General features: G+C 41.8%; 1 protein-coding gene across 3 annotated transcripts in view; it reads left to right on the top strand.

Moving 5' to 3' along the window:
* Positions 1-21,577, top strand: part of LOC126402013 (interleukin-1 receptor accessory protein-like 1) — a 387,060-nt gene extending 365,483 nt beyond the window's left edge. For 2 of the 3 annotated variants that reach the window (XM_050063650.1, XM_050063648.1), the window contains 3 exons: positions 9,216-9,386; positions 13,043-13,087; positions 18,164-21,577. In XM_050063650.1, coding sequence (XP_049919607.1) covers positions 9,216-9,386; positions 13,043-13,087; positions 18,164-18,891 — 944 coding nt within the window. In that variant the 3' untranslated portion in view covers positions 18,892-21,577. The remainder of the gene's footprint in view (positions 1-9,215; positions 9,387-13,042; positions 13,088-18,163) is intronic. The other variant, XM_050063651.1, reaches the window with a different exon arrangement.
* Positions 21,578-24,415: the final 2,838 nt, after the last annotated feature.

Consider the following 24,415-nt stretch of genomic DNA (forward strand, 5'->3'; position numbering starts at 1 on the left):
GAGTTCCTCCAACATTTGCGGTTAGATTATCATATTTTTTTATTGACAAAAATATAGGCTGCTTCGGCTGATTTTTTATGCGCACATGTGCCCCTAAATATTTTTTACAGTTCGCACACACCTATTTTTAGTCGCAAATGCGAGTGAAACGCTCGCACTGCTGAGCGCTGATCTTGCTACAGGTACCAGTGAAGGGAAGAGGAGGAAGGAAGGTGTTGATCTCTGTACTGTGGGGTTTCTTGTACTTACTGAAGTAGACAAGTTGAGGCTTGAGACTTTGACAACACTCATGAAGAAAAGGGTGTCTGCAGGTCCTTAGAAAGTCTTAAAATCTCTTGAATTCAATTTTATAAAGGAAGGGCCTTAAAAGTCATTAAACAGTGTTAAAATTAAATTTCTACAAACATTTTATTTAATGTATTTTATCCATCTTTTAGTGGGCGGCAGTAGCTCAGTCCATGGGGACTTGGTCGCCGGTTCAAGTCCCAATACAGACCAGTTGTGGAGTGTGGACTGGTAGCTGGAGAGGTACCAGTTCCACCTGTGATGCTTAAAGAAGGAAAACATTATTTGTCCAAAAAACTGTCAAATATTTGGTTAAAAATGATCTGAAGGTGTGAAAAAGCCTTACATGTACCTAAGTGTCTGACACCTGTAGACACCCTGTAAGATTGGGTCGTCATCCCGCTCAAACTGCAGAAGAGCAAGTGCAAGAGTGATAGGATAATATATTCTGCTGAACATTCGCTACAAGGCATATCAAAACACAGTCCCTGTGCCAGACAAAAACATTAACTCTGAGGCCCCAACAGCAATAGTAAAAGAAAAAAAACCCTGATTGGGCCTGGTGGATGAGTCTTGGCTTGAGAATGCATCAAACTGAGACAAGAAGCAAGTTTTAATTTGATTCCCCTGTAATGAGTCTCTCAAGTACCAGCGCTGCAATGAATTCAGGGGGAATGAGATTAGTTCGGAGAGGCTGAGGGACCGTACGTAGCGGAAAGAGAGACAGCGAGAGAGTTATGAGTGTTAAAAGGTAAAAAAGTATTCCGCTCCTCTCCTCATACACTCCCAGCTCTGCTTAACTGTGATGGCTGCTACATCAGACATTTCAATGAAAGTCATTACCTCTGGCTGTGTTGGGCTTTCGGCCCCGGAAAGCAGAGCTTTGCCTTAATGGATGGCCCAGAGGCGGTTGTGTTGAAAAAGGGAAGAAAAAAAAATGTCAGGCCTTGAACTTAATGCCAAACAGCAATTGTCTCCTTTAATTGTGCCACCCGAGTGAGTGCTTGGAGAGAGAAACAGATTTTCAATTTGTTCTCCAGTATAAGGGGATCAGGTTCAATAAGACACAGCACGCTGCCTCCGGAGCTCTCAGGAGACCCCTGATACTTTCCTCCACGCCGCGGTCGATTAGATCACTTCACTGCAAGCGTGCGCGCACTCGCACCTGCACCTCACAAGTCATCTCTGAGTTTCAATGACAGCATACTGTAGGTGAGTAGTCAATGATAAAGCGTTAATCAGAGCCAAACTGGAAATGGTTGCTACTTAAGCGAAGACAAAACATTCTGTAAGCTTTGGCAGGAGGTGGTTAACCAAGATCCCATCTCTATGGTAACAACTGCGCTGACAGGGAGAAGTAGCTGCATGTAACATATAGTTGCACACACGCATAGTTGTCATTAAGAAAGCCCTTAAGCCAGTGTCTTGGATGCACAGAGATTTTTTTCCCCAACATAAATCTGCACACGCTGCCAAGAAAGTGCTTGTGTTTCATTGTGGCCACTCGTAGAACTAATTGAACGCCTGCCTTCCTCTTCTGCCAGATGTAAAACTGTAAGCTTTATGTAACAATAGGACGGACTGTCAGCTATTTGTCAGCGCCGCTATTTAGTTAAAGACCACTCAGTTGTCACATTGTGTGGGTGTCAGTAGAATCAATAATAGGCTTCATGATGACAACAGCCGCGCGAGCTTGTCAAGGAGGTGGGAACTCATCAACACTCTGCCATAAATACGAATGTCAGTGTTGTCAGCGCGGCATGGAATTATGAGGCTCCGTCTGCGTTCAGTGTAGTTTAGAGATACTGAGCATTAATAGTTTTCACATCTCGCAAACAGCAACTGTAATGCATCCTGCTTAATTTGCATATAAGATGCAGAGGTAAACATCACAAAGTAGCTCATTTGTAATCAGAAGGTCAAATGGTGTCTTGTTTTTTCCAAGTGATATTGTCAAGTGTAATGAAAAAGAAAGGAGACAAATGGAGAGTTTACACTAAACAGCGTCTGTGAAGGTGAAACAACCATTGCAGATAAATATGTAGACAATCTATTGTCAATATCCAGCGCTGATTGATCTGTAAGTTGTTTAGGTCCTTTATTAAGCATGAATAGCAAACATTTATCGCATCCTGCTTTTCAACTGTGAAGATTTGCTGCTTTTTTCTGTCTGATATTTCTGTGAATTGGACTGTTGGTTAGACAAAATCAGGCATGTGGAAAAGCTGATTTCCTTGGACGTTTGCCTGATTGACCGTAGCAATTTGGTATTAATTGTGGGGAAATTATCTGCAATTAAATCCAAGTAAACATTCATCATTCATGTATTGTTGTTGCATGGAAACAAATTCCACATTGTTGTATGTTCAGCAGCTTCACCTGCTGTGCACTGACTAAAACATTATTAATCATAAATAAATAAGTTTCAACCATAAACTGTGATCAGGTTTTGGACCTTGTATACTTTTGAGTCGGGATCGGCTGCAGACTGACTTCTTGGTTCTCCATGGATTAGTGTATTGTGAACTTACTACCACTAGCACAAAAAGTGTCCACGAACGAGGACAACAGGTCTAAGTTAAGTAGAATGAAGTATAAGGTCAAGTAAACCCAAAATGTGATGTCCTCATATGAGGACACATGGTCTCAGGAGGATATAATGATTCTTCTTACCTTGATCTCCTGTCAGAGTTCACGAACAATGTACAAATTGTCTGTTTTACCTATAATTAGTTACATACAGTGCTGTCTGCAATCTTAGAAATAAAGGTTCCTGAGGTTTTACCCAGAACAGTTTCTTTCTGAAGAACCCTTTTCTTAAGAAAGTGTTCTTTAAGGATTCTTTGTAAGACAATGGGTTCTTCATTCGAAGACCCCTTTTTGATTGAAACAGCTCTTCAAGGATTGTTGAGAGCATGGGTGTTAAAAGATCCACACCCTCAAATATTCAAATATTAACCCATGTTTCAAATGGTATTTTTTAAATGTAGATGTATCTGGAATCCCCTTAATACTTTCTTTTAACTTGTGTAATGCTCTAGTTGATATCTTTACCATCAATTCATGCCACACAATACCACATGGTCTGCCATTTCTTTCCTGATGTATTGCTTTATGGGTACCTGGTACTTGACATTTTGTATTGGCTCTTATTTGGAACCATGTTTCGGTTACTAGCCTTACTGCACTATTGAAATAATAACAGCTGTAGCAATAGTCTCATAGAACTATGAGAGTTGCAGGTTGCACTGGACGGAACGTCTTATTGGGGGTTCTAGGTGGAACCTTTCACAGATGGTTATAGGTATAACCCTTTATGTTGGGCTCTCGGTAAAGCCCCTTTGACAGGGCTCCAGGTGTAACCTTTATAAAGGGTTCTACCAGTACCCAAAAAGGGTTCAACTATCTGGACAAGCCAATGAACCCTGTATGGTTCTAGTTACCATCGTTATTTCTAAGAGTGTACAAAAATGTTTCGGAAATTATCATTAATACAAACCAGTAATCTATAACGTCACCTCACTTTTTGCTGTCACCCTATTGACTAAATAAGTAATTGATAATGGAGACAATCATCAGTCGCGGCCTCGTGTACCCTCAGGCAGCTGTTTATCAGTTATGGAAAACAAAACCCTATGTTTTAAAGTGCTCAGCTACTCATTAGCAGTCCACCGTGTGTGCTTTTGTAGCTTCTGAGTTAAGTATGTGTGTTACGTTCCAATCTACTCTCCATTAAATGTAATGGAGCCCAGAAATATCCTAGAGATTACGCCTCCAATTCTCTTGGCACTCTCTACCGCGAGTTCAAGAGTTCACAATCTAACTGTAGGCTCTCTATGCACACGCATATATTACCCCCCTCCCTCAGAGTGCAGCGAGCGTCAGTCCCTTTGCAGTCGGCATGTGGGACGGAGGAGTGCTGGATGCGGTTTCAGAGGTGTGCTGCGCCCTCGGATACACCTCGCCAGTCTCCTGTAAGGAGTGACTCCTCAAGGTGCAGCAGCAGGGTCATTCCGCCTTCGAGATTCACCTCCTTCTCCTTTCTCTCTGTTTCTCACTACAGACGAGTGAATCAGCTCCACTGATCTGCCTACACAGCTTTCATTTAAATGCTACCAGAGAATAACAGAGAGGGAGATTTATGTCACTGAGGAGTAGAATATAAGCCTCAGAGTTAGTTATACTAAGTGATTATGAGGTTACATTTCAATTATTTTTACATGTCCCTGATGTTGTAAAATGAATTGCATGTTATATAAACGAATTCGATTAATTACATAGTGTCATGTTCGAGTGCCAAATAGCAAAATTACCCACTGGGAAGTGAACGAATCTAGCTGACAGTATCATGGCCCAGAGAGAAGCAGGAGTGTAAAATTAAGATGATATTAAAAGCTAAAAAAAGGGATACTGTTCTGAGGATTGATCCCAAGATCCCTCCTCTTGAACTCAGCTGCTCTCCGTACTCCTCTCGACCTGACCCTCTCATCCTCAGCCCCCGTCTTCTCTGGTGTCTTGACAGGTTAAACATCGGCACATGGCACTTGCGCAGCAGGTGGCCACTATAAAGCAAAGGAACCAGAGTCATAATGAGGACTCATACATCCAAAGCCTGCATGTGTCTCTAATGAGTTTACCTCAAAGGCTGCCTTCACATGACAGCTCAGAGTGTCCCAATTTTTTTCCTCCCTTTGTGGCACCGATGCAAGGGTTTCAGCGAATAGAAAAACACACACAGAATCTGATATTTTTCTTTCTTTCTGATGAATATGACCCAAAAATATGCCGTGCATCATATCTGATTTGTGGCTGAATAACTGCAGTCACAACTTGCAGATCACAATTGTTGTGATATTAAAGGGTCGTTGTATACTGACACTCAAACATTACACCCATATATACTTGCAAGACATTAATTTACAATGTTTAGCATTAATCTACTTCTATAACACCCCACACTTCTTCCTCTTCTTTCCTGAAGGTACCTCAAGATTTTTGTAACCTTGTGGGAATGTGTTCCCATTTATCCACCCATTAACCCCCCCCTTGTTTTCTGAGTAACCTTTTTAAAGTTGCATGTGGCTCTGCTAATGTTCAAAACTTAAAATATTAAAGGACCCGGGGGCTGAATGATTAAAGACCGTAGTATTGATAAGACATTAACGGTTCTGCTATTGGTATTGGAGAAATTCAGAAGATACATTTTTTGTAGGGATAAGCAGGTACACCATTATCTGTATCTGTGTCAGTTTCTGACTTGGAATGGGCGGGGTTTATGGCAGAAGTAGTTGGGGTTCAAATTAAAAGCAGGTTGAGCCTAATCAGAAGTAGTTATTTTAAGCCTGAAATTTATATGGATTAATCAGAAGTTGCAATATTTATTACTTAAAGGGAAATTTCGGTTTATTTCAACCTGTCTCCTATCGTCCTAAATTTGTTTCAGGTGACTAGTGACATAAAAATAATAGAGACCGCCTCATATCGTTAGGATAAATGTCAGAGAACATATAGAAAACGACATGTCAACGTGTTGTGCTCTGCTTTCCAAAGCGCGGCCGAAATATCGCGAGAACAAGCAGCAATCTCATACAGTGCCTGAAGCTCTAGATAAAGCCCAGCTGGATACTACTCCAGGTGGAGGTGTCTCGTCTTCGGTCACATCCAGACCTTGAAAATAAGGCTGCAACCGGTCCCATTCCTTGCAACAGAGGCATTCCTCTTCTGTGGGCACTGGGGCACAGCATTCACAGGTACACCACCAATCTCCAGAGCTACGCAGCCTTGCAGCAGCCATTCCTCCTCTCTCGTCCTCTACCTGTTGCGCCTCTCTCTCTCTCTCCTCCTCCGTTCTTCAATTTCACGAAGCTCTTCGTCAGTGTATTCTGGCTCAAATAAATAAGGGCGGCCATCAAACTCTGCAAAATCAAATTCCTCCTCCACAAAGTCGAAGTCTGGCAAAAAGTCAGCCATTATTCTATAAATCTTTCATAAAATAAATGAATGAACTTTTTAGGCTACTGTCCGGTTCTGCCTTCCAGCTGTTGCTGCTTGTTCTCGCGAGATTTCAGAGCTAGATGGTAAACAAACATGGCAGCACACCGGTAAGGTAAGACAACACGTTTACATGTCGTTTTCTATATGTTCTCTGACATTTATCCTAACGATATGAGGCGGTCTTTGTGGAAAAAAAGCTTGTTTAGTGGACTAACTTTGCACTTGAAGGTTGCCCGTTCACTTACGTTTTAACAGGTCTGACGCTACTATGCACCCCGGCTGTATCTAGGCTAACGGCTAACATGCTAACTATTATTTTTATGTCACTAGTCACTTGAAACAAATTTAGGACGATAGGAGACAGGTTGAAATAAACCGAAATTTCCCTTTAAGAGAAATGTATTTACAGAACAGCCTCAGAGTTGAGCTTCAGAACATTTTTCATCACAAAAGTAATTCATTTTCCTTCATCACAAGTACAGACATTGACACAATTTTACTTATATGACACTCGTACTTGTCAAATGTACATTATCTGTATCGGATATTTGTTTCATCCAAGTATTCAGCTCAGTAACCTTATTTGCTGTGAGGGTCCAAGGACGGAGGGATGTTGTATGCTGTAAAGCTGTCTGAGGCAAATTAGGATCTGTGATATTGGTCTTTATAGATGAAATTGGAAATTGAAATTGCATTGAAAGCAGTGCTGTAGCATAATGTTAATTTATATACTGTACTTCCATAAATATAAAATAAAGCAATGTTAATTCTGTTCTTAATTTGTTTCAAGTTTTTCTCTTAATACCACTCAAAAAGAATTGATGAGAGTAACGTTAAAGTACTGGATTGATAAGCAGTATCAGTAAGAGTAGCAGTATTGTTGAAATCTGAACAATACCCATCCCCTGTGCCATCTGGTCTGCTATGCACTGGAGCCAGATGTAGCTACAACCTCTCAAATGTTAGCAAGAAAGAGGAAGCCTATACTATTCGTGATACTGGGTTAGGGAGGTAGGACTTGAAGTAGAGATTAAGGTCTGTTAACAATTTGTGTATTAAATAGGCAACATTGACGAGACATTGATGAGACTTTGACAGACAACAGTTATATGTGAATGTTTTTATCAAAATTATTGCTAGGGACAATTCAGGAGACCCTACCAAATTCTACACCCTTGCTGTTGCCACAAAGTTGTAGTTGTCCAAAATGTCAATGTAAGTTGTAGCATTCATCTATCAGATATATCAAACTACTTTCTAAAAGTCCTAGAGCCAGAATTTTTAACAAACCAAAAAATGTCCCCTGAATTTACATTACACAAGGCTGCCCGCTCTCCCCTCTCCTGTCCGCACTAATAACAGAACCTCTTGCTGTTAAAATACTGAGTGAACCCTTTTATTTCTGGTTACAACACAGAGACAACACAAAATAAGATTTCTTTATATGCAGATGATATATTATTATATCTAACAAACCCTAAGTTGAGCATACCGCAAATGTTAGAGAAAGTTACCGTTTTTGGTAGTGTTCTGGTAACCGTATAAACTGGAGTAAGAGCAAATTCATGCTTGTTAGAGTTCACAACCCAGATATACTGAACACCTTTCCATTCAAAGTGACTTCGAACAAATTTGCCTATTCAGGAATACAGGCTACTAGAAAATACCAAGACTTATTTAAAGAAAATTTCCCTCCTTTTATTTCCAGGTTACAATCGCATTTAAAATACTGGCGGACCCTTCCTTTTTCACTAATTGTTAATGCATTCAAAATGGTTTGTTTACTTCAATTGCTCTACCTTTTCCAAAATCTCCCAATCTGTGTAACAAAGGCCTTTTTATGAAACGAGGTGCAATCATCACCAAGTTTCTACAGGATAACAAATGTCCCAGAATCGTAAGTTGTAGCACAAAGACTGAGACAGAGGTGCTGAAACCTTGAAAAACAGCCTAAGATCTAAAGTACATGAACATGAGCCCAATTTCTACATTCTTTTGACCATACAGTGGCCATGCTATGTCAGAAAAGAGCCTCCAGGTAAAGAACCAAGTCACTGTTACTGATGAAGTGGTGTGGTTGTTCAGACAGCTTTGAGCACAACATTAAAGCTGAGTTTTTGCTGCAGGAGCCAGACACTGTTATCTCCTTCCTGTAGTCGTCAGAGGCTCTGGGATATCTCACTTCCATGTCTTGCATTTCCACCCTCCTGACTCATTGTGCTGAAGTTCTCCAGCTTGAGACGAAACATTAAAGTCTTCCCCTCACTTCTCACTTTCCGTCTCTCTGCTCAGTCTTTTCAAATCCGTCATCAATCAGTGCTTTCATGTGGGTGATGGAGCCACGCCATGCGTCAGCCTAGCAGGCAATGTTGGGCATTTAGCTCAGGCTGGAGTCTAATTTGTTTTGCCTGCAGTGGGCAAAGTAGCTATCAAGGTAACATTATTCGTCATCAGGGACAGAGCTGTAATGAAAAGCACTCAGATGGGCAGAAGTGCCCAGAGGTCAGTGTAATGGAGGCGTCCTGTCTCAATGAAGTCTCCTAGTGAATGAATAGCTCTCTGTGCACCAGTATGAAAATAGATTTTGAGCATCTGGGGTATAGCAGTGCATAACTTTGCTGACCAAAGCAGGAAAGATTATGTCCAAATCATAAAACATATAAGCATTTAATTGGAGCAAAGTGGTTTTGGGAGCTTCTTAATGCCCATACATGAAGTGATGCAAGCATTCAAGGGAACAGACTTTCTTTTATTCAGTTTGCTGAGACCACGGCTTTATTTTCTCTCTCTGCACCTGCTTGATAGCCGGGATTATAAAACTGTAGTAAAGGGTCTGGTTGGAAAGATCTGACGACACTAAAGACTCTGCTGGAGGATAACAGGAGCTGTGACATTTCACCCATCTCCATCTCTGTCCTCCCACCCTTTGCCTGCAGATAACAAGGACTATGATGCTTACCTATCCTACACCAAAGTGGACCCGGACCAGTGGAGCCAGGAGACCCGCGAGGAGGAGCGCTTTGCCCTGGAGATCCTCCCCGACGTGCTGGAGAAGCATTATGGGTATAAACTCTTCATTCCAGACAGGGACTTGATCCCCACAGGAAGTAAGCTCTCTCTCTCACGGCGATGTCAAGTTGTGTCGAATGTTTTGTCGCTTGGTGTTGCTCGTGTTGTCAGTGCCGTGGTGGTATGCCTTGTTTGTGGTCTTCTGTGATGCATTTTGTGTTGTGGCGCAACTAGACCTGTAAGATCGTCATTGTTTAATGTGATCATTATGAAATGAGCTTTTCTAACCAGCAGCTGAACTAAAGTGGATCAGTATATAAAAGGTGGCATTTAGGGGTTCTTCAGTTTAAACTTTGGTGGAAAGGGATAGAAAACAAAACCAGTGTCAACTTTTTTGCATTACCTTTTCACTTCAGTTAATCAAACACAATCTGCTTGTCAGCAATAAGATGCATACTCAATCAACATCATATTACATATGTTATAAAGGGGAAAGTTGTTGCAGTTATGGCACATGGCAACACAGACATCACATAAGCATGAGACAGTTCTGCACAAACAGTTTGCACTCTTTTACGTGTCCGAAAAGCAGTGATTCCCAACCACAGCTACTCGTATGCTAAGGGATACTATTGCATTTAGGAGGCACCTGCACATCCATTATTTTTAGCAAGTGCTTGCAAACAATAAGCGGCACAAACAAGGTGAAAGGTGAAAGAAGTACCCGCACGCTGCTCTTGTTTCTAGTTCTTTAATTCTGCATGGACTCCACAGAGTTGTGACCACATACAGGTAGAGACTGGGAAGAAGACAGAGGAGTGCGGGTACTTTTTTCATCGTGTTGTTGCTTCTACAGTTGCCGGGGGGTATGTGGAACGGCTAATACAATAGTAATGGAAAACAGTTAAGACACCTAACTCAACGTAGCGGATAAAGAGTCGAAACATTTATCTAAAAGTAATGAAATCAACAGTCAGAATAGTTTTGTAATGATTTCATGTAACAAATAGAGTTCATTAACATTCACTTCAAATGAACACATGTGGAACATTACAGGTGGTGTCAGTAAGTTCATCTAATAGGGCTGTAGGGGTCTGACAATTGAAGGTTGGGAACCACTGCTAAAAACCTCCAAATAACGGTTCAGCTTGTGGCTATTCAAGGAACCTTGAAGAGTCGTAATAATCTTTTTGGGTCTTCGAAGTATCCCAGTGTTCTTAAAAGCGCGTCTGAAGAACCCCTGAAGTGTAGTTTGGCCTTGTTTTAATGGCTCCTCCCTACACATGCTGTGCAGGGAGGCCGTATATTAAGAAACAGGGTTTAAGAGCCTCTGATTACATGTAACAATGTTTCATGAATCCAACACTAAAACAATACCGCATTGCTAACTAATCTATTATGACTGCCTGACAAACGTTCTCAGATAGTTTTAGAGGAAGAGGCAATTAATTTGAGAAATGTGTTGCTCAAAACAGATGACAGTAATGAAGCACTGCGTGATAATTACAGTATGCAGTTTTTAGCCTGTGCATGTGAATTGACTGAAAATAACTTCCTTATAAGTTAACCAGTAGTTGAGAGTAAGAAGTACATTTATACAAGGAAGTATTGGAGGTCCCTTATTCCCGTTTTATGCCACTTTATATTTAAATTTCACTACATTTTAGCAAGAACATTGTAATTTTTTAACTACATTTATCACAGTTATGGTACATTGCTATGGATTAAGAAAAGCTATGGAGTATGTAAAATGCACTCCACCTCCAGTAGATACGAAACTAAAGGAATATTTCAACCTCAAAATGACCATTTGTATATCAGTTGCTCATCTCATGTTACCTTATTTTTGTCAAGAAAACTTTGTTGTTCTTTCATGCTTGTACAGTGAACGAAGAATCCAAAAAAAGGTGAATATTCTTTATGATCGGGCTCTGTATTTAACAACAGTAAAACTATATCAAACAATTTGTGCACTGTAATCCAAGTCTCATTTATCCAGTCGTATGCTCTGTGCTTCCCAAACATATACAAGTTCCCTAAAGCGTTAGAATTTAAACACTTCCACCTATGAGTAGCGCACATGCATGTGCCCCGACACACTACACATCAGTGCATGAGATTGTTTGTAGATGTTTGGTTTTTTTCCCACAAAAATGTCTGTGTTTAAGAAGTACTGAGCATACGACTGGATAAACAAGACATGGATTATATTGAACGAGTTGTGTGAGCATTTGTGAACAGATGCTTTGATATAGTTTTGCTGTTGTTGAACGTGGACCCCAATGAAATCAATTTATAAAGAATTTTTTGGATTCTCCGTCCACTGTGGAGACATGCAAGAAAAACTATGTTTTCCTCCTGAATTTATGGTAACGCACGGTGAGTAATTGATATACAAATGGTAATTTTGCAGGTGAATCATCATGCATCAGTTGTCATATCTAAGTATGTAGTGTACCTTTAATGAACCTTGAAGGAATCCTGTTATGCAGATGATACTTCACCAACTTTACTGGAGGGAAGTTTTCATTGCAGAGCTTTCTGAATACTTCTCCGACCAGAAGAGTTTATAAACCCAGTTTAACTTGTTCTTGAATTCATAAAATGTTCAGCAAGTGTTGAGTTGAGTTGCTGCAGCCCCTTTGTGAAAGTGAAAAATGAAAAGTTATACATTATGCCTTAAAAAAAAGAAAGAAACTCCAAGGTATATGGACGTACCAGTTGGTTCGTCAGTCTACAAAATGTAAAGCCCGTGGGAGGCATAATAGCCTGTACTACATATACAGCATAATTGGTGGACAGAGCCAGCCCTATTATTACAGTCCATGTCCTGATCCAGCGCCATACAAACTGTACCTTTGCATGCTGCTGTGTAACGATGTCAGCTGTACAATCAGAAAGGTCTTTATGCATGGATATTAATGCATGTATTGCCACAGTATATTTCTAATGGAGCGTCTCACCATGCCCCGTGCTTATCTTTGATGAACTCATCACACAGATGAGTTTGATAATATCATTATGTTATTAGCCTCCATTTGAATACTTGCATCTGCCTGTCTTCCCGCACATACCATCATTACTAATTATGTTCCTCTTCAGTGGCATTGTGCCAAGGTTATACACTGAATCCCTTGCTGTGATTATGTGCTCGATGCGAGGGGACTGTTGTAATATGGGAAAAATGGCATAAAAATGCAAGGATTGAGAGGAATCTAAAGCGCGTCTGTCGCTATTCCAGCTCGGTGGCACAGCTCGCTGGCTCATTGTGTCTATGTATAAACATTAAGTTCCCATTGGGAATGTATTAGCATCTTAACAGTTGATATAACAAAGCATAATCCACGGCTAAGATAAACACAGTTTGGCCATTTGGGGTTTCAACATGTGTCAACAATCCTTCTCCTGAGCTGCTGATAAATCATGCGTTATGCTGGATTATCTTTAACATGTGAAACATCTCTCTACTCTGATAGATTTCTGATACATTCAGTATTTGCTGATGTACGGCAACAAAAGTACAACCCGGCTGAATTAAAATAAACGTCTGTTCCTCAGCTTTTTTATGCTACATGTCCCATATTAAACTGGAATAAACTGGTCGGCGCGATTACCGTTTTGCAATCGCCAGTGGACCACCAGTGGAGAAATACAGTTTATGCCAGAGCCATGTCCCCACATTGACAGAACTGTTCTTTTAATGCTTTTCTCCAAGTCTTTTGATCATACTTTGAATGTAAATATCTATGTTTAGGTTTCACCAATGATCATTTCCAGGATGACACAAGACTACTTAGAGGTACTTTTTCCCCAGATTTTTAACGCTCGTGTTAACACACACTGATGCAGATTTTCTCATCAAAGTAGTGACATAGAAAGTCATTTTGGTAACACTCTGTGTTAAGTCATACTTTTTAAGCATTTACATGTTGTTACTAATGGCTTTATGAGGCGTTAGTAGCATAAAACATGAACTATTACATATTTTCACTCACATTTACCTGAAGTTAAGATTAAGCACACAATTTTTTTGTGTGTTTTTTGGTGTGTTAAGAAAATTAGCTGTATGGGGTTTACTCACAGACTGTATTAAAGTAGTGGACGTTGTCTGCATTCTTGTTAATAGCCAGCAGGGGGCAGCTCCACTGGCTGCAAAAAGTCTGATACTGGAGAAGAGAAAATGACCCTAATTCTCGATTGATTTATTACCTCAGTAAACACTTTTCTGATAAGTTCATGGTCTCAATCTCTAATTCCAAGTCTTCATCAATACAGCATGATGTTTACTTTGTCAATTGTGGTCCCATTTAAAGTAAAATAGACGATAAAGCATGGTAAACTTTTGGGCGTGGCTACCACGGAGTAACACAACCCAATCGTTGGTAATGTATGTTTCTGCAAACCACAGATACATCACATTTGTACGTTAATATGTAGCAGCTACATTACATTTACGCCAATGCTGTGGTTAATGTGATGGAAATGTAGTATTGTTTCCAAAAAAAAAAAAAAAAAGCTTTGGTGGCACAATCCCGACTGGAAATGCAGCTATGTCGCTTTTAAAAAACACCTGCTTTGGGTGGCAAAAAAAGCCGCTGGATACCCAGCAACAGGTTGCTCTGTTGTGTTGTGCATTGGTCTTGGACAGTGGTCTGCAGTTTGGCAGCCATCTCGCTAGGTGTCACGCCACTTCCTAATGACAGTCAGTGCAGACATGTAATCAGAACGACAACACTTTAGATACATTGATATGATATGTATGAAACATACAAATGTAACGTAGCTGTGGTCTGCTGAAATGTACAATGCCAACATTTTTTCTGGCGACTGGGCTGTGTACCCGTACATATTCACCCCAGCTCCACCTTCTCATCCAAATATGGTCACCTCTGGCTCCAAAAAACCCCACAATGACAACTCGAGGCTTCAAATTGGTGGTCCATAAACCAATGGGTGACGTCACGGTGGCTGCGTCCACTGCTTTTCTTTTCACAGTCTGTGGGTTTACAGCATCAAAACGATTGAAAACAATTTTTTTGCCCTTAAGATATATTCAAAATGTTTTTTGTGTCCCACCACAAGTTGTGACTTAGGGGTGGGTCATTGTGAATTTAATGTGTCTCTTTTAGTCTGTTGTATGGTGGCTGATGAGAGTTGTGACTGAAATGTCACAACCTCCGACCTTCCTCTGATGCTACATCCACACTAATACGTTTTCGTTTGCAATTGCAAAAACTATTGCTTCGTTTACACCTAGCATCCACACTACTCTCATATGGAACTGTCAAAATGGAGACGGGCAAAAATGGATACTTTCATGCCTGGTTCACACTACACAATGTCAGCCCGATTATAGCCCAATGCAGCGACGTACGGTGTCTGAGTGTCGTACACAATAATCCATCGTTTCATCTCGTGTAGTGTGTCATAGTAGACTGACAGGTGTGCTGACAGAAAGTCGAGCATGTTTGAAGTAGACTGACAGGTGTGCTGACAGAAAGTCGAGCATGTTTGATTTTCTTTTTGTCGTCCACGACTTCTCCCGTCACAGCCGTCACTTTGACCAATAGGAACACAGAGCAATCTGTTGCCATAGACAACTGTACGACAACACCCCAGGGTTTTTGATATTTCCTCTAGGCATGTTACCACACAGAGTAAAAAGGGAAAAATGATGGCGTGAAACAGCAGAGGCACTTTATCAACCCACTGAGTTAACGTTACTGTCATTAGCATCAAGCTAGCAAACAATGTTATTTCTTCATAATGGAGACGGACATAAAGTAAGAAAATTCAAAGATTGTAGTTTTTACTCACCACAACTGCAGAGGCTACCAGCTTCATATGAAACAGACTACATTATAAACAGGACGTTATTTATTATTCCACACTTCCTGTATCTGTTTCAAATTAAAAGCCCCTTATAACCTCGGCTGAGAGAATCCCTTTATTTTCTAAATAGGCTTTTATTGTGAAACATTTGTAGGAACTTCTTGTGGAGGATTAAGTGACTTACATGTTTGCGTACGGTTCTTCAAATGTAGCTCCTGCCATCTGGTGGCACTTTTACGTTACTACAACAATATTTCAGCTGGCACATGAACAGACACAGTGACTCAAATAATAGTAAAAGTAATAAAAATAGGACAAGAATAACCTGATGACATCACGCACGTCGTGAAAGACAACTGGAGATAATTGGTGAGTACCATCATGTAGTGTGTCATGTCTGTTGGTCAAGTCACGGCACGATTTTATGACTCCACAGTCACGCAATGTGACGTAGTGACTGTCAGAACAGGCAGAAATGTTGTGTAGTGTGAACCAGGCATTAGAGACGATGGTGCAGACACATTCACTCTTACTAGTCACGATGTGTCGTAGCTGGGTCGACATACCTTTAGTGGTTTCATCCTACTGGTGTGGGTTAATGTAGTTAGTTCTGGACTTCCATGTACTTACCTGTAACTACTTAGAGTCAAAACTTCCATTACATTTTGTTTGGCAGGAAGTTGGAATTCCTGGCAGTCCAACATCTCCTGATGGTTTGTCACAATGGGCTTTTCCCTTTTTAATAAATGATTGAAAGAGCAGAGCAACAGTGATTTTCTGCCTCGTGTAATTTAGCGTTGATTTTATTTTTATGCAGCCAGGAATCAATTATTACACATGCACCACTTTGACTGCAAAGCTGGTGAGGTCTCTGAAAGGAGGACTGTAATCTATAAAGCTATAAAGTGTTACCAGACAGCACCCCAAGAGGGCAGATTTACTTTCAGTTTAATCAATTCAAAACATAAAATGAAACTACGCCTCATTAGCTAATTATATAGTATCCATTTATCCATTCCCATTTGTTTTTTTCATGATAAGATAAAAGAAAAACTTGTTTTTGCCCGATTGCTCGGACCTGAAGCGAACGAGCTCGAACCCTACTGGGGGAGTTTTAGCTCCAGGGATGCTTTGTGACGAATTATCGCATGAGGACCAATTAGCAAACAGCAAAGAGATTGACTTGTCATGCTTGGAGTAGAAAGGGCTGACTTCAAATCCAAGTTAACTCTAATCAGGTCTCTCTCATCGTGACGCCGCAGGCAGAGCGTGACATGAAAGGAGGAGTTCATTCTGAGAGACGTGGAGAGGAGGACAGAGAGGAGATGTGGCATTTGTTTGCTTAAAGACCAGCAAGATATTTTGCACACACACACATACACACACTCAGTATCTCACTGACTGCGGGAGGAAGAAAAACACTATTTTTTCCACACACACACACAAGAGGGTTGTAAGCTTTGATTGGGAAGTGAAGCCCAGTTAATCCCGTCTACCTGCTGTTGAGGAGCCACTCTGTCTTTGTCTTCGCCAAGAAAGGCTAAAAGCAGGCATCAGCTGCACACACACACACAAACACCTCCTCCTGACACCCATGATAGGCCTGGGGAAACACTTAATCACGTTCATTATTACGCAGCTGAGCTACTCATCAGGGACGTGAATGCAACATCGTATTTACTATAAACTCAAATGTATTTGATCTTCAGGTGTAACGATGCAAATGTAGGTTCGTATAGGTATCTTACTTGACTTTGAGTGTTTGATGTTTATCGTCATTTGATCCCATTCCTCTTTTGTCCACAAATACATCTTACAACCCTTATTCCAAAAACGTTAGGATGCCATTTAAAACGTAAAACAGAATGCAATGATGTGCAAATCCTTTTGGACCTGTATTCAATTGGATTGAGTACAAAGACAAGATATTTAACGTTCAACTTCATTTTTTTGTAAATATTCATTCATTCTGAATTTGATGTCTGCAACACGTTCCAAAAAAGTTGAGACAGGGGCATGTTTACCACTGTGTTACATCACCTTTTAACAACACTAAGAGTTTGGAAACTGAGGACACTAATTGTTGAAGTTAGAAAGTTTAATTCTCTCCTATTCTTGCTTTATATACGACTTAAGTTTCTCAACAGTCCAGGCTCCCCGTTGTATTTATACATTATAATGTTCCAGATATGTTCAATGTAAGACATGTCTGGACTGCAGTCAAGTGCCTGAACTCTTGTACTATGAAGCCATGCACAGAATGTGTCTCATTGTCTCACTGGAATAAGCAGGGACGTCCCTGAAAAAGACGTCATCTGGATGGCAGCATATGTTGCTCCAAAACCTGTTTGTACCTTTCAGCATTCATGGTGTCTTCACAGATTTGCAGGTTACCCATGATGCCTGAATCATTTGATGATATTGTGGATTCCTTGCAATTTTGCATTGAGAAATATTGTTCTAAACTTGTTGAAATACTTGCCGAAGCACTTTTTCCCAAAGTGACCATCCTTGCGCGTAAACGACCGAGCATTTCGAGGATGCCCCTTCCATACCCAGTCATGATTCTGTCACCTGACTAATGAACGTGTTTACTGAACGTGGGAGGTTCTTTGAGCATTCGACAACTTCCCCAGTCCTAGCTTTTTTGGAATGTGTTGCAGACATCAAATTCAGAATGAGTGTATATTTTACAAAGTTTATCAGTTTGAATATTGAATATCTTGTCTTTGTACTGTATTCATTGGATATAGATAAAACTTTCTATAAAAATCACGTTCTTCTAAACTAGATTGTATTCAGCTGTTTGCAACTTTGAGAAAAGGGAGTATTTTACTCAGCAGTCGCTATGAGACCAAGAGAGTTTTTCAAATAGCCGGTGGGAAAGGTTTCATCGTACTCATGAGCTCTGTGTACTTTCATGTACAGTTAAAGTTAGTTTTAAGATAAAGTACAAGCAAGTATAAATTAGAGACGATGTTTTTTGTTTCCCTGCTGCGATGTATATAAAGTTATCTATCTGTCTATCTTTCTTTGTGTTCAGCCTACATCGAGGACGTAGCACGCTGCGTGGACCAGAGCAAGCGCCTCATCATTGTCATGACGCCCAGCTACGTGGTGCGGAGGGGGTGGAGTATCTTTGAGCTGGAGACGAGGCTGCGCAACATGCTGGTGACCGGCGAGATCAAGGTCATCCTGATCGAGTGCGCCGAGCTGCGCGGCATCATGAACTACCAGGAAGTGGAGGCCCTCAAACACACCATCAAGATGCTGACGGTCATCAAGTGGCGCGGGCCGTCCAGCAACAAGCTCAACTCCAAGTTCTGGAAGCAGCTGCTCTACGAGATGCCCTTCAAGCGCATGGAGCCTCTGAGCATCTCCCACGAGCAGGTGCTGGACGTCAGCGAGCAGGGCCCCTTCGGTGAGCTCCAGACCGTCTCGGCCATCTCCATGGCGGCGGCCACCTCCACCGCCATGGCGACGGCACACCCGGACTTGCGCTCCACCTTCCACAACTCTTGCCACACCCAGATGAGGCAGAAACACTATTACCGTAGCTACGACTACGACCTGCCGCCCGGCGGCACGCTCCCACCGCTCTCCACGCTAGGCAACCAGCACACCTACTGCAACATCCCCATGACGCTCATCAACGGACAGCGGCCGCAGTCCAAGTCGCCGCGCCAGCAGAGTCTGGAGGAGGCCCACGGCAACAATGCCATGCTGCCGCTGCTGCCCAGAGAGACCAGTATATCCAGCGTCATCTGGTGACAGAGACGGTGCCAGGTGGGGTAGACTGTGGAACTTTATGATGTCCGTCACAGGGAGGACTCACCACTGGCGCTTGGACCCTGAATGCACCGGAGCCAGATGGACCTGAATGGCACTAAGCTACTTGCTGCTGTTGAATTTGCACCAGGAAACATCAGGGGGACGGGGAGGGAGGACACACTGGACACGTTGGGGATGGAGGTGGTGGCAGATTTTTTTTTTTGTTTTGGTCCAATAAGAGCTTTTATTGAAACTGAACAACAAAAAAAGAAGCAAGGAGAACTCTTTTGTATGCCTGTATAAACACTCACGTAACACAAGCCAACACCTATGATCATTTACCCAGAGAGTCAAGGAATACAGGGTCCTGTACATACGTTTTCTAATTCTTTGTAGCATCAGTGTTTGGGACTTGTTTCTTCTTATGTTTTCTCATCAGTTGGGACTCTTTTTTTTTTTGTTTTGTTTTGTTTCAGTTTGTACAAAAGTGAAGCAATGGCCTGTGAGATGTTTTGGATAAACCGTTGTTACCTTTATCTTAATTTGTTGGCTGGTGTAGTTTATAAAGCTTTGGGATTATTTCGGGGAGGGGGGGTAAAAGTCGCAGCCTTCGGGAGATGAGAACGACGTGGTTTGGATTTGGAGTTTGAGCTCTGCCGGCTGCTGTAAAGGGTTGAGAATCCGGACTCAACCAGAATATGCAAAATCTTGGGTTATGGGTGTCACAAATCGAACGCTTTTGGGAACAGTCATATCTGTGAAGGAGGATATGAAGAATATTGGTGCTAGGCTTCACATCTCTCTGTTTCTCTCACGATAACATTTACTTTGAAAAAAAAAAAAAAACAGCCTTGCTATTTACCTTAACAGATGATTATATCACCGAAAATTAATTATGTGTATTATTTTATGAAAAAAGAAAAATCTATTTTTGTAACTGAGGGATATTTGCTTAGAGAGGTTATACCTATAAAGTTTCTGAGAGGAGGAATCGGGGAAAAAAAAGAACAATGTTTTGATATGTGGAACTGCACAGCTCACGAAAATCGATAGGTCATTCACTAAATGTCTTACCCTTATATTGCAAGAGAAAAAAGTTGTTTTCATCATTAAAAAGAAGAGTTTTGACATTTCAAACGGACCACGGATTGCAGCTCAGCAGGCTTTTTATGTTCGTTGATTTCACAGGCGTTGCAGCGATTCAGTGTTGATTTAAGGACGGAGCTATCGATGATGTCAGTGCAGATGGAGGAGAGGGAAGCCATGACATCCTGTGTCACCCGAAGCATTTACTCTACCTGGTTTCCTGTGAAGGACCAAACAAGGCTGTCCAGGGCTAAACAAGTATCTCTGTTACTCATTTCCTCTTAAATGACAGCTCTGTTATTTGTTTGCCATTCCCCCTGTCAGCGGAGTCAGATAAAGTAGGGCTTTCACGTCTTTGTTCTGAACACTCGGAGTCTGCTTGGGACAAAGGAACATAACAATGACGTAGAGTTTCACTCCAAAACCAGACAACTGATGATAAAATTGTTTAGATATTAATAAAAAGTAACATTTTATAGGATGTAATCAGTTATATTTTTGACCTACTGACCAGTAATCATCACGGGGTGTGCTCTCCTCAATAGCTTTTTAGAACGAAACCCTTCCAAATAAGATGTAACCACTAAAGAGAGGCAAGAATGTATTTAAAGATGCAAATTAAATCCTGGGGTATATCTATACAGATGCTATTTAGAGCAAGTTAGACCAAAGCGAGCGACAGTGAAGCATTCTCACTCACGAAATAGTCCTTTTACGACTTCATCAAACCCCACGAATCAAGAGCTAGTCTCACGTGTGATGGCGGCCCGTGTACTTACCCCTCCTGCAGCTGTGCCATATTATGTTTTTCAAGGAACTAACCTCATACTAAAACACCTACAGCATCTCATAACGTCGAGGTGTTTCATTTAGTGCCATAAAATATGCAAAGTGATGAACTCGTAAACAATAAAATATGTTTTTCCCCGACCCTTTATCTTCTTGCAGTCTTCAGTTTTTGATTTTACTTTTGCAGAATATTTCAGAACAGGCCTGTTTGTGTTCAAGTTTCAAAGTGTTTGCCGATAAATTTGCATTTTGCAGGAACTGTCCGTCATTTGAGATCTTTCGATTCGAGCCAGGCCTGTTTTTGTTTTTTTTATCCGCCTCAATCAGATGTTTCCCCTCCCCCCTATATGAAAAGTAAGACATGGATTACACTTAAGAGCACCATCCCAGAACAGAGGAGTCGTGCTCTGTGACGTGGCGTTGTGTAAATATAATCAAGACAATAACGTGATTAAGATGAAGACAATCGAGCCATATCCATGAAACCAATGGTCATTATTCACCAGGCCTCTCAAAGCAGAAGCCTTTACCGGAGGTTAACGCGTAGAATCGATGAGGTTGTGACAGGAGTTTGGCGCTCCTGCTTTGGGAAGCCGTGCGAATACAAACATTTTCAAAGTGGGGCCGATAACACATTTTTGTTTCATGATGAATTTCTCTGGCGACGTGATGAAGATGACGATGAATAACAATGACAATATATAGCACAGAATTATTCCAGGCACTTTCACGACTCTTGAGACGACGTCTCTCCTGTTTCTGATTTATTTTCTATTATGTATCTGCAATGTTCATTAAAAGAGATACTGTTATTATTAATAAAACCACATTTACGGTAATGTGATTTCTCTGTGCTGTGTGTGTGTGTGTGTGCATGTGTGTGTGTGCAGAGCGAGAGAGAGCTGTATTTGTTTGCAGAAAACGCCACCCGGCTCACTTTGTTTATGGAGCAGCGGCATAGATTGCTGACGATGCCCGGATCCCTTTTCCTGGCGGGGAGCCGACGCAGCCCCAACCGCCATAACTCTGCCGTCTCCCGTAAAACCTTGAAACAACAATCAATACGTCTCCTTATTCCACTCAGAGACTGAAGCAGCCCGGCCTCATTTTAGAATAAGACTAAATCAGGGGAGTCAATGCATTGAGAAACACTTTAAAAAGAAAAGACCCGTGTCCTGATTGTTGTTTGACCTCAGTGCACTTTTGGCTGCGATCACACAAACAGCTGCCACAGATTGATTTATGTTCAGTATAAAAGTGTTGGCCGCATTTTATGATCATGCAAATGTGAATATATTTTACACTCAAACGGTATTGGTCTTACCAATAAACGATGAAGACTTTAAGCTGTCGACATGTATCTAGAACGCAGCCGAAGATGTAGAGACTCGTGTCGACTTGCTTCTTCAGTGGGATTTAGTCCGTTGGAAACTACAGGCAAGTTTGCTCAGTAAAACTGTCACATCTAATGTCTCTAAGAAAACAGGATCCTTTTTCTTCCAGCGTGCTTCAAGGCAGATAAACAATCCCTTTCTGTTTTTTTTTTTCCCTCCCCTCTGCCTCAGAGCGCTCTGCCCATAGTGTAGCCATTTACTTATTTTGCTGCGATCAAAGCATCAGAGAGAAAAGAGAAAGCAAAGGCACATGGGGAAGAATCTTAAAATACTGCCAGACAGTGTTAATTAGCCTCAATATGCTCTTCTGGAGTGATGAGGAGTTGTTCATGTTTCGGGTGCGCAATGGTATCAGCCAAATTATAAAACAGTCTGTTGTGCGGAATATCTCCGACGCTCACTGATTAACACTTTATATCTCAGTGTAAAAAGTCAAGTTCCAGTTTTACAGGGGTCTAATGTTCTGGATTATTTTTTATTGGCCACTTTGAGTCCTAACTTGTTGCCTGGCAACCTCACAACGATGACCAAAAAATAGTCTTGACACTTTATCCCCCCCAGAGCTGCAACTTGATGTTTTTACACGTTGGTTTTACACTTTGTATTTCCCAAGATGTCAAACTCTGCCTTTCAGTCAAAGTAAACTGCAGCAACAGAACATGACACCTGAAAGTCACCCACCATCTCGGTCCAGTTAAATACAGACCAGAACTCCCTTAGGTGGATCTAGCACATTCGGCACCCTAGGCAAGGTCCCCCTTTCAGCCACCTCCCCTGAACCCTAGTTTCCTTTTGAGATTATTACCCATCCTGATCCTGGAGATAAATACCACGCCGAACTTCCTTTAAAGAATCTGACACCTCACTCTAGAAACACAAGATTAAAGGCGCCACATGTCAGAGGTATTCTTGACAATTCGGCATCAGCGATGAACTGTATTTGTGGACAAATGTGTGCTTTGGATTTCGTCACCTCGAATCGCTACCAGCCTCCGTTGGCTAGCTACGCTCGTTAATTGGAAGAAGACCATTCAAAAGTGAGCGTTCTCGCCTACCTGGTGTCCCCTCTGGTGTACCCCGTTTGCTACTTCCTGTTTGGTGCTGGAGAGAACACGGCTAAACACTGATGATATTAATTTGAATTAATGATTTTGTTGGAGCAGCAAGACGAGAAAAAGATGGCGGCTGTGCCTGAGCATAACATGTGCAAGTTGGGTGAGATACCACAGTGAAAGTGGCTTTGATCCCACATGATTGCATGACTGCATTACCTCAGTAGTGCTCAACTGAAAGCACCTGTACAATCGGAGGGATGTATTGAGCGGTGACGCCAAAGACAATGCTCCACACTTTGGTGAGATGCACAAGATTGATACTGGAATTTAATCTTTTTCTCTCATAGCCCAGCTGAGTGAACTTTTCCAGAACGCAGCAGGGATATAAAAAAAAAGCAATCCTTGCCCACAGGTAAAAGTAGCCGTAGATGAGTCAGACTGTTCCCTTCCACAGGAGCAGCTGCACCCTGCTGCGTCACGTCTCCGCACTCCTCGTGCTGATCCACAGAAAGCACGATGTTCCCTATAGCCGTCTTGTTTTTCTGCTGTGGCTGTAACATGGAGCTACATTCTAATCATCTGTGCCCGTGTGAACATGGAAGACCGCCAGATGTTTTCATCCGAGCCGACATGCTGCCATATGGTGCGCGAGCGTGCGTCTGTGGGAAGGGGGGAGTACCTAAGCTTCGACACTTTTCCCCCCAAATGAAATCATTTTCACTTCATTACAGTGTCACAGCATAATAAGCTCCCTGAACAAAAGTGTGTGACGTTCCGGGGAGGGGGGGAGTGGAGACAGTCACCACGGTGAGAGCAGATCAGGCTTACATGCACAGATGTTTTGTTTCGTCCTCTGCCTACACACACATACACACACTTACTGGTGAGGAGTATTACTCACTCTGGCAGGTATACCATGCCCCTCTGTGTCCCACAGGGCCTTGTTACTTGGAGCTGTGTGCACCGTGCCCCCGTGTGACATGTCTTCCACTTGAAGAACCAGGCCAATTGTCTGTGCATGGATAGGTGGCGGTGGCGGTGGCGGTGGCGGTGGCAGGGACGGTGTGTGTGTGAGAGCTGAAAGCATTTGGATGAGAGTGGATGCAGGCAGCTGTTAACCCACTTTTGGAGTAATTCTCAACTCACCATGGTTCAACACGGCATAATTGCCTGTGCATGCGGTTGGCGTGTGGAAGATGC

This window comes from Epinephelus moara, chromosome 15, assembly GCF_006386435.1.
Source record: "Epinephelus moara isolate mb chromosome 15, YSFRI_EMoa_1.0, whole genome shotgun sequence".
In the NCBI taxonomy this organism is placed as follows: domain Eukaryota; kingdom Metazoa; phylum Chordata; class Actinopteri; order Perciformes; family Serranidae; genus Epinephelus; species Epinephelus moara.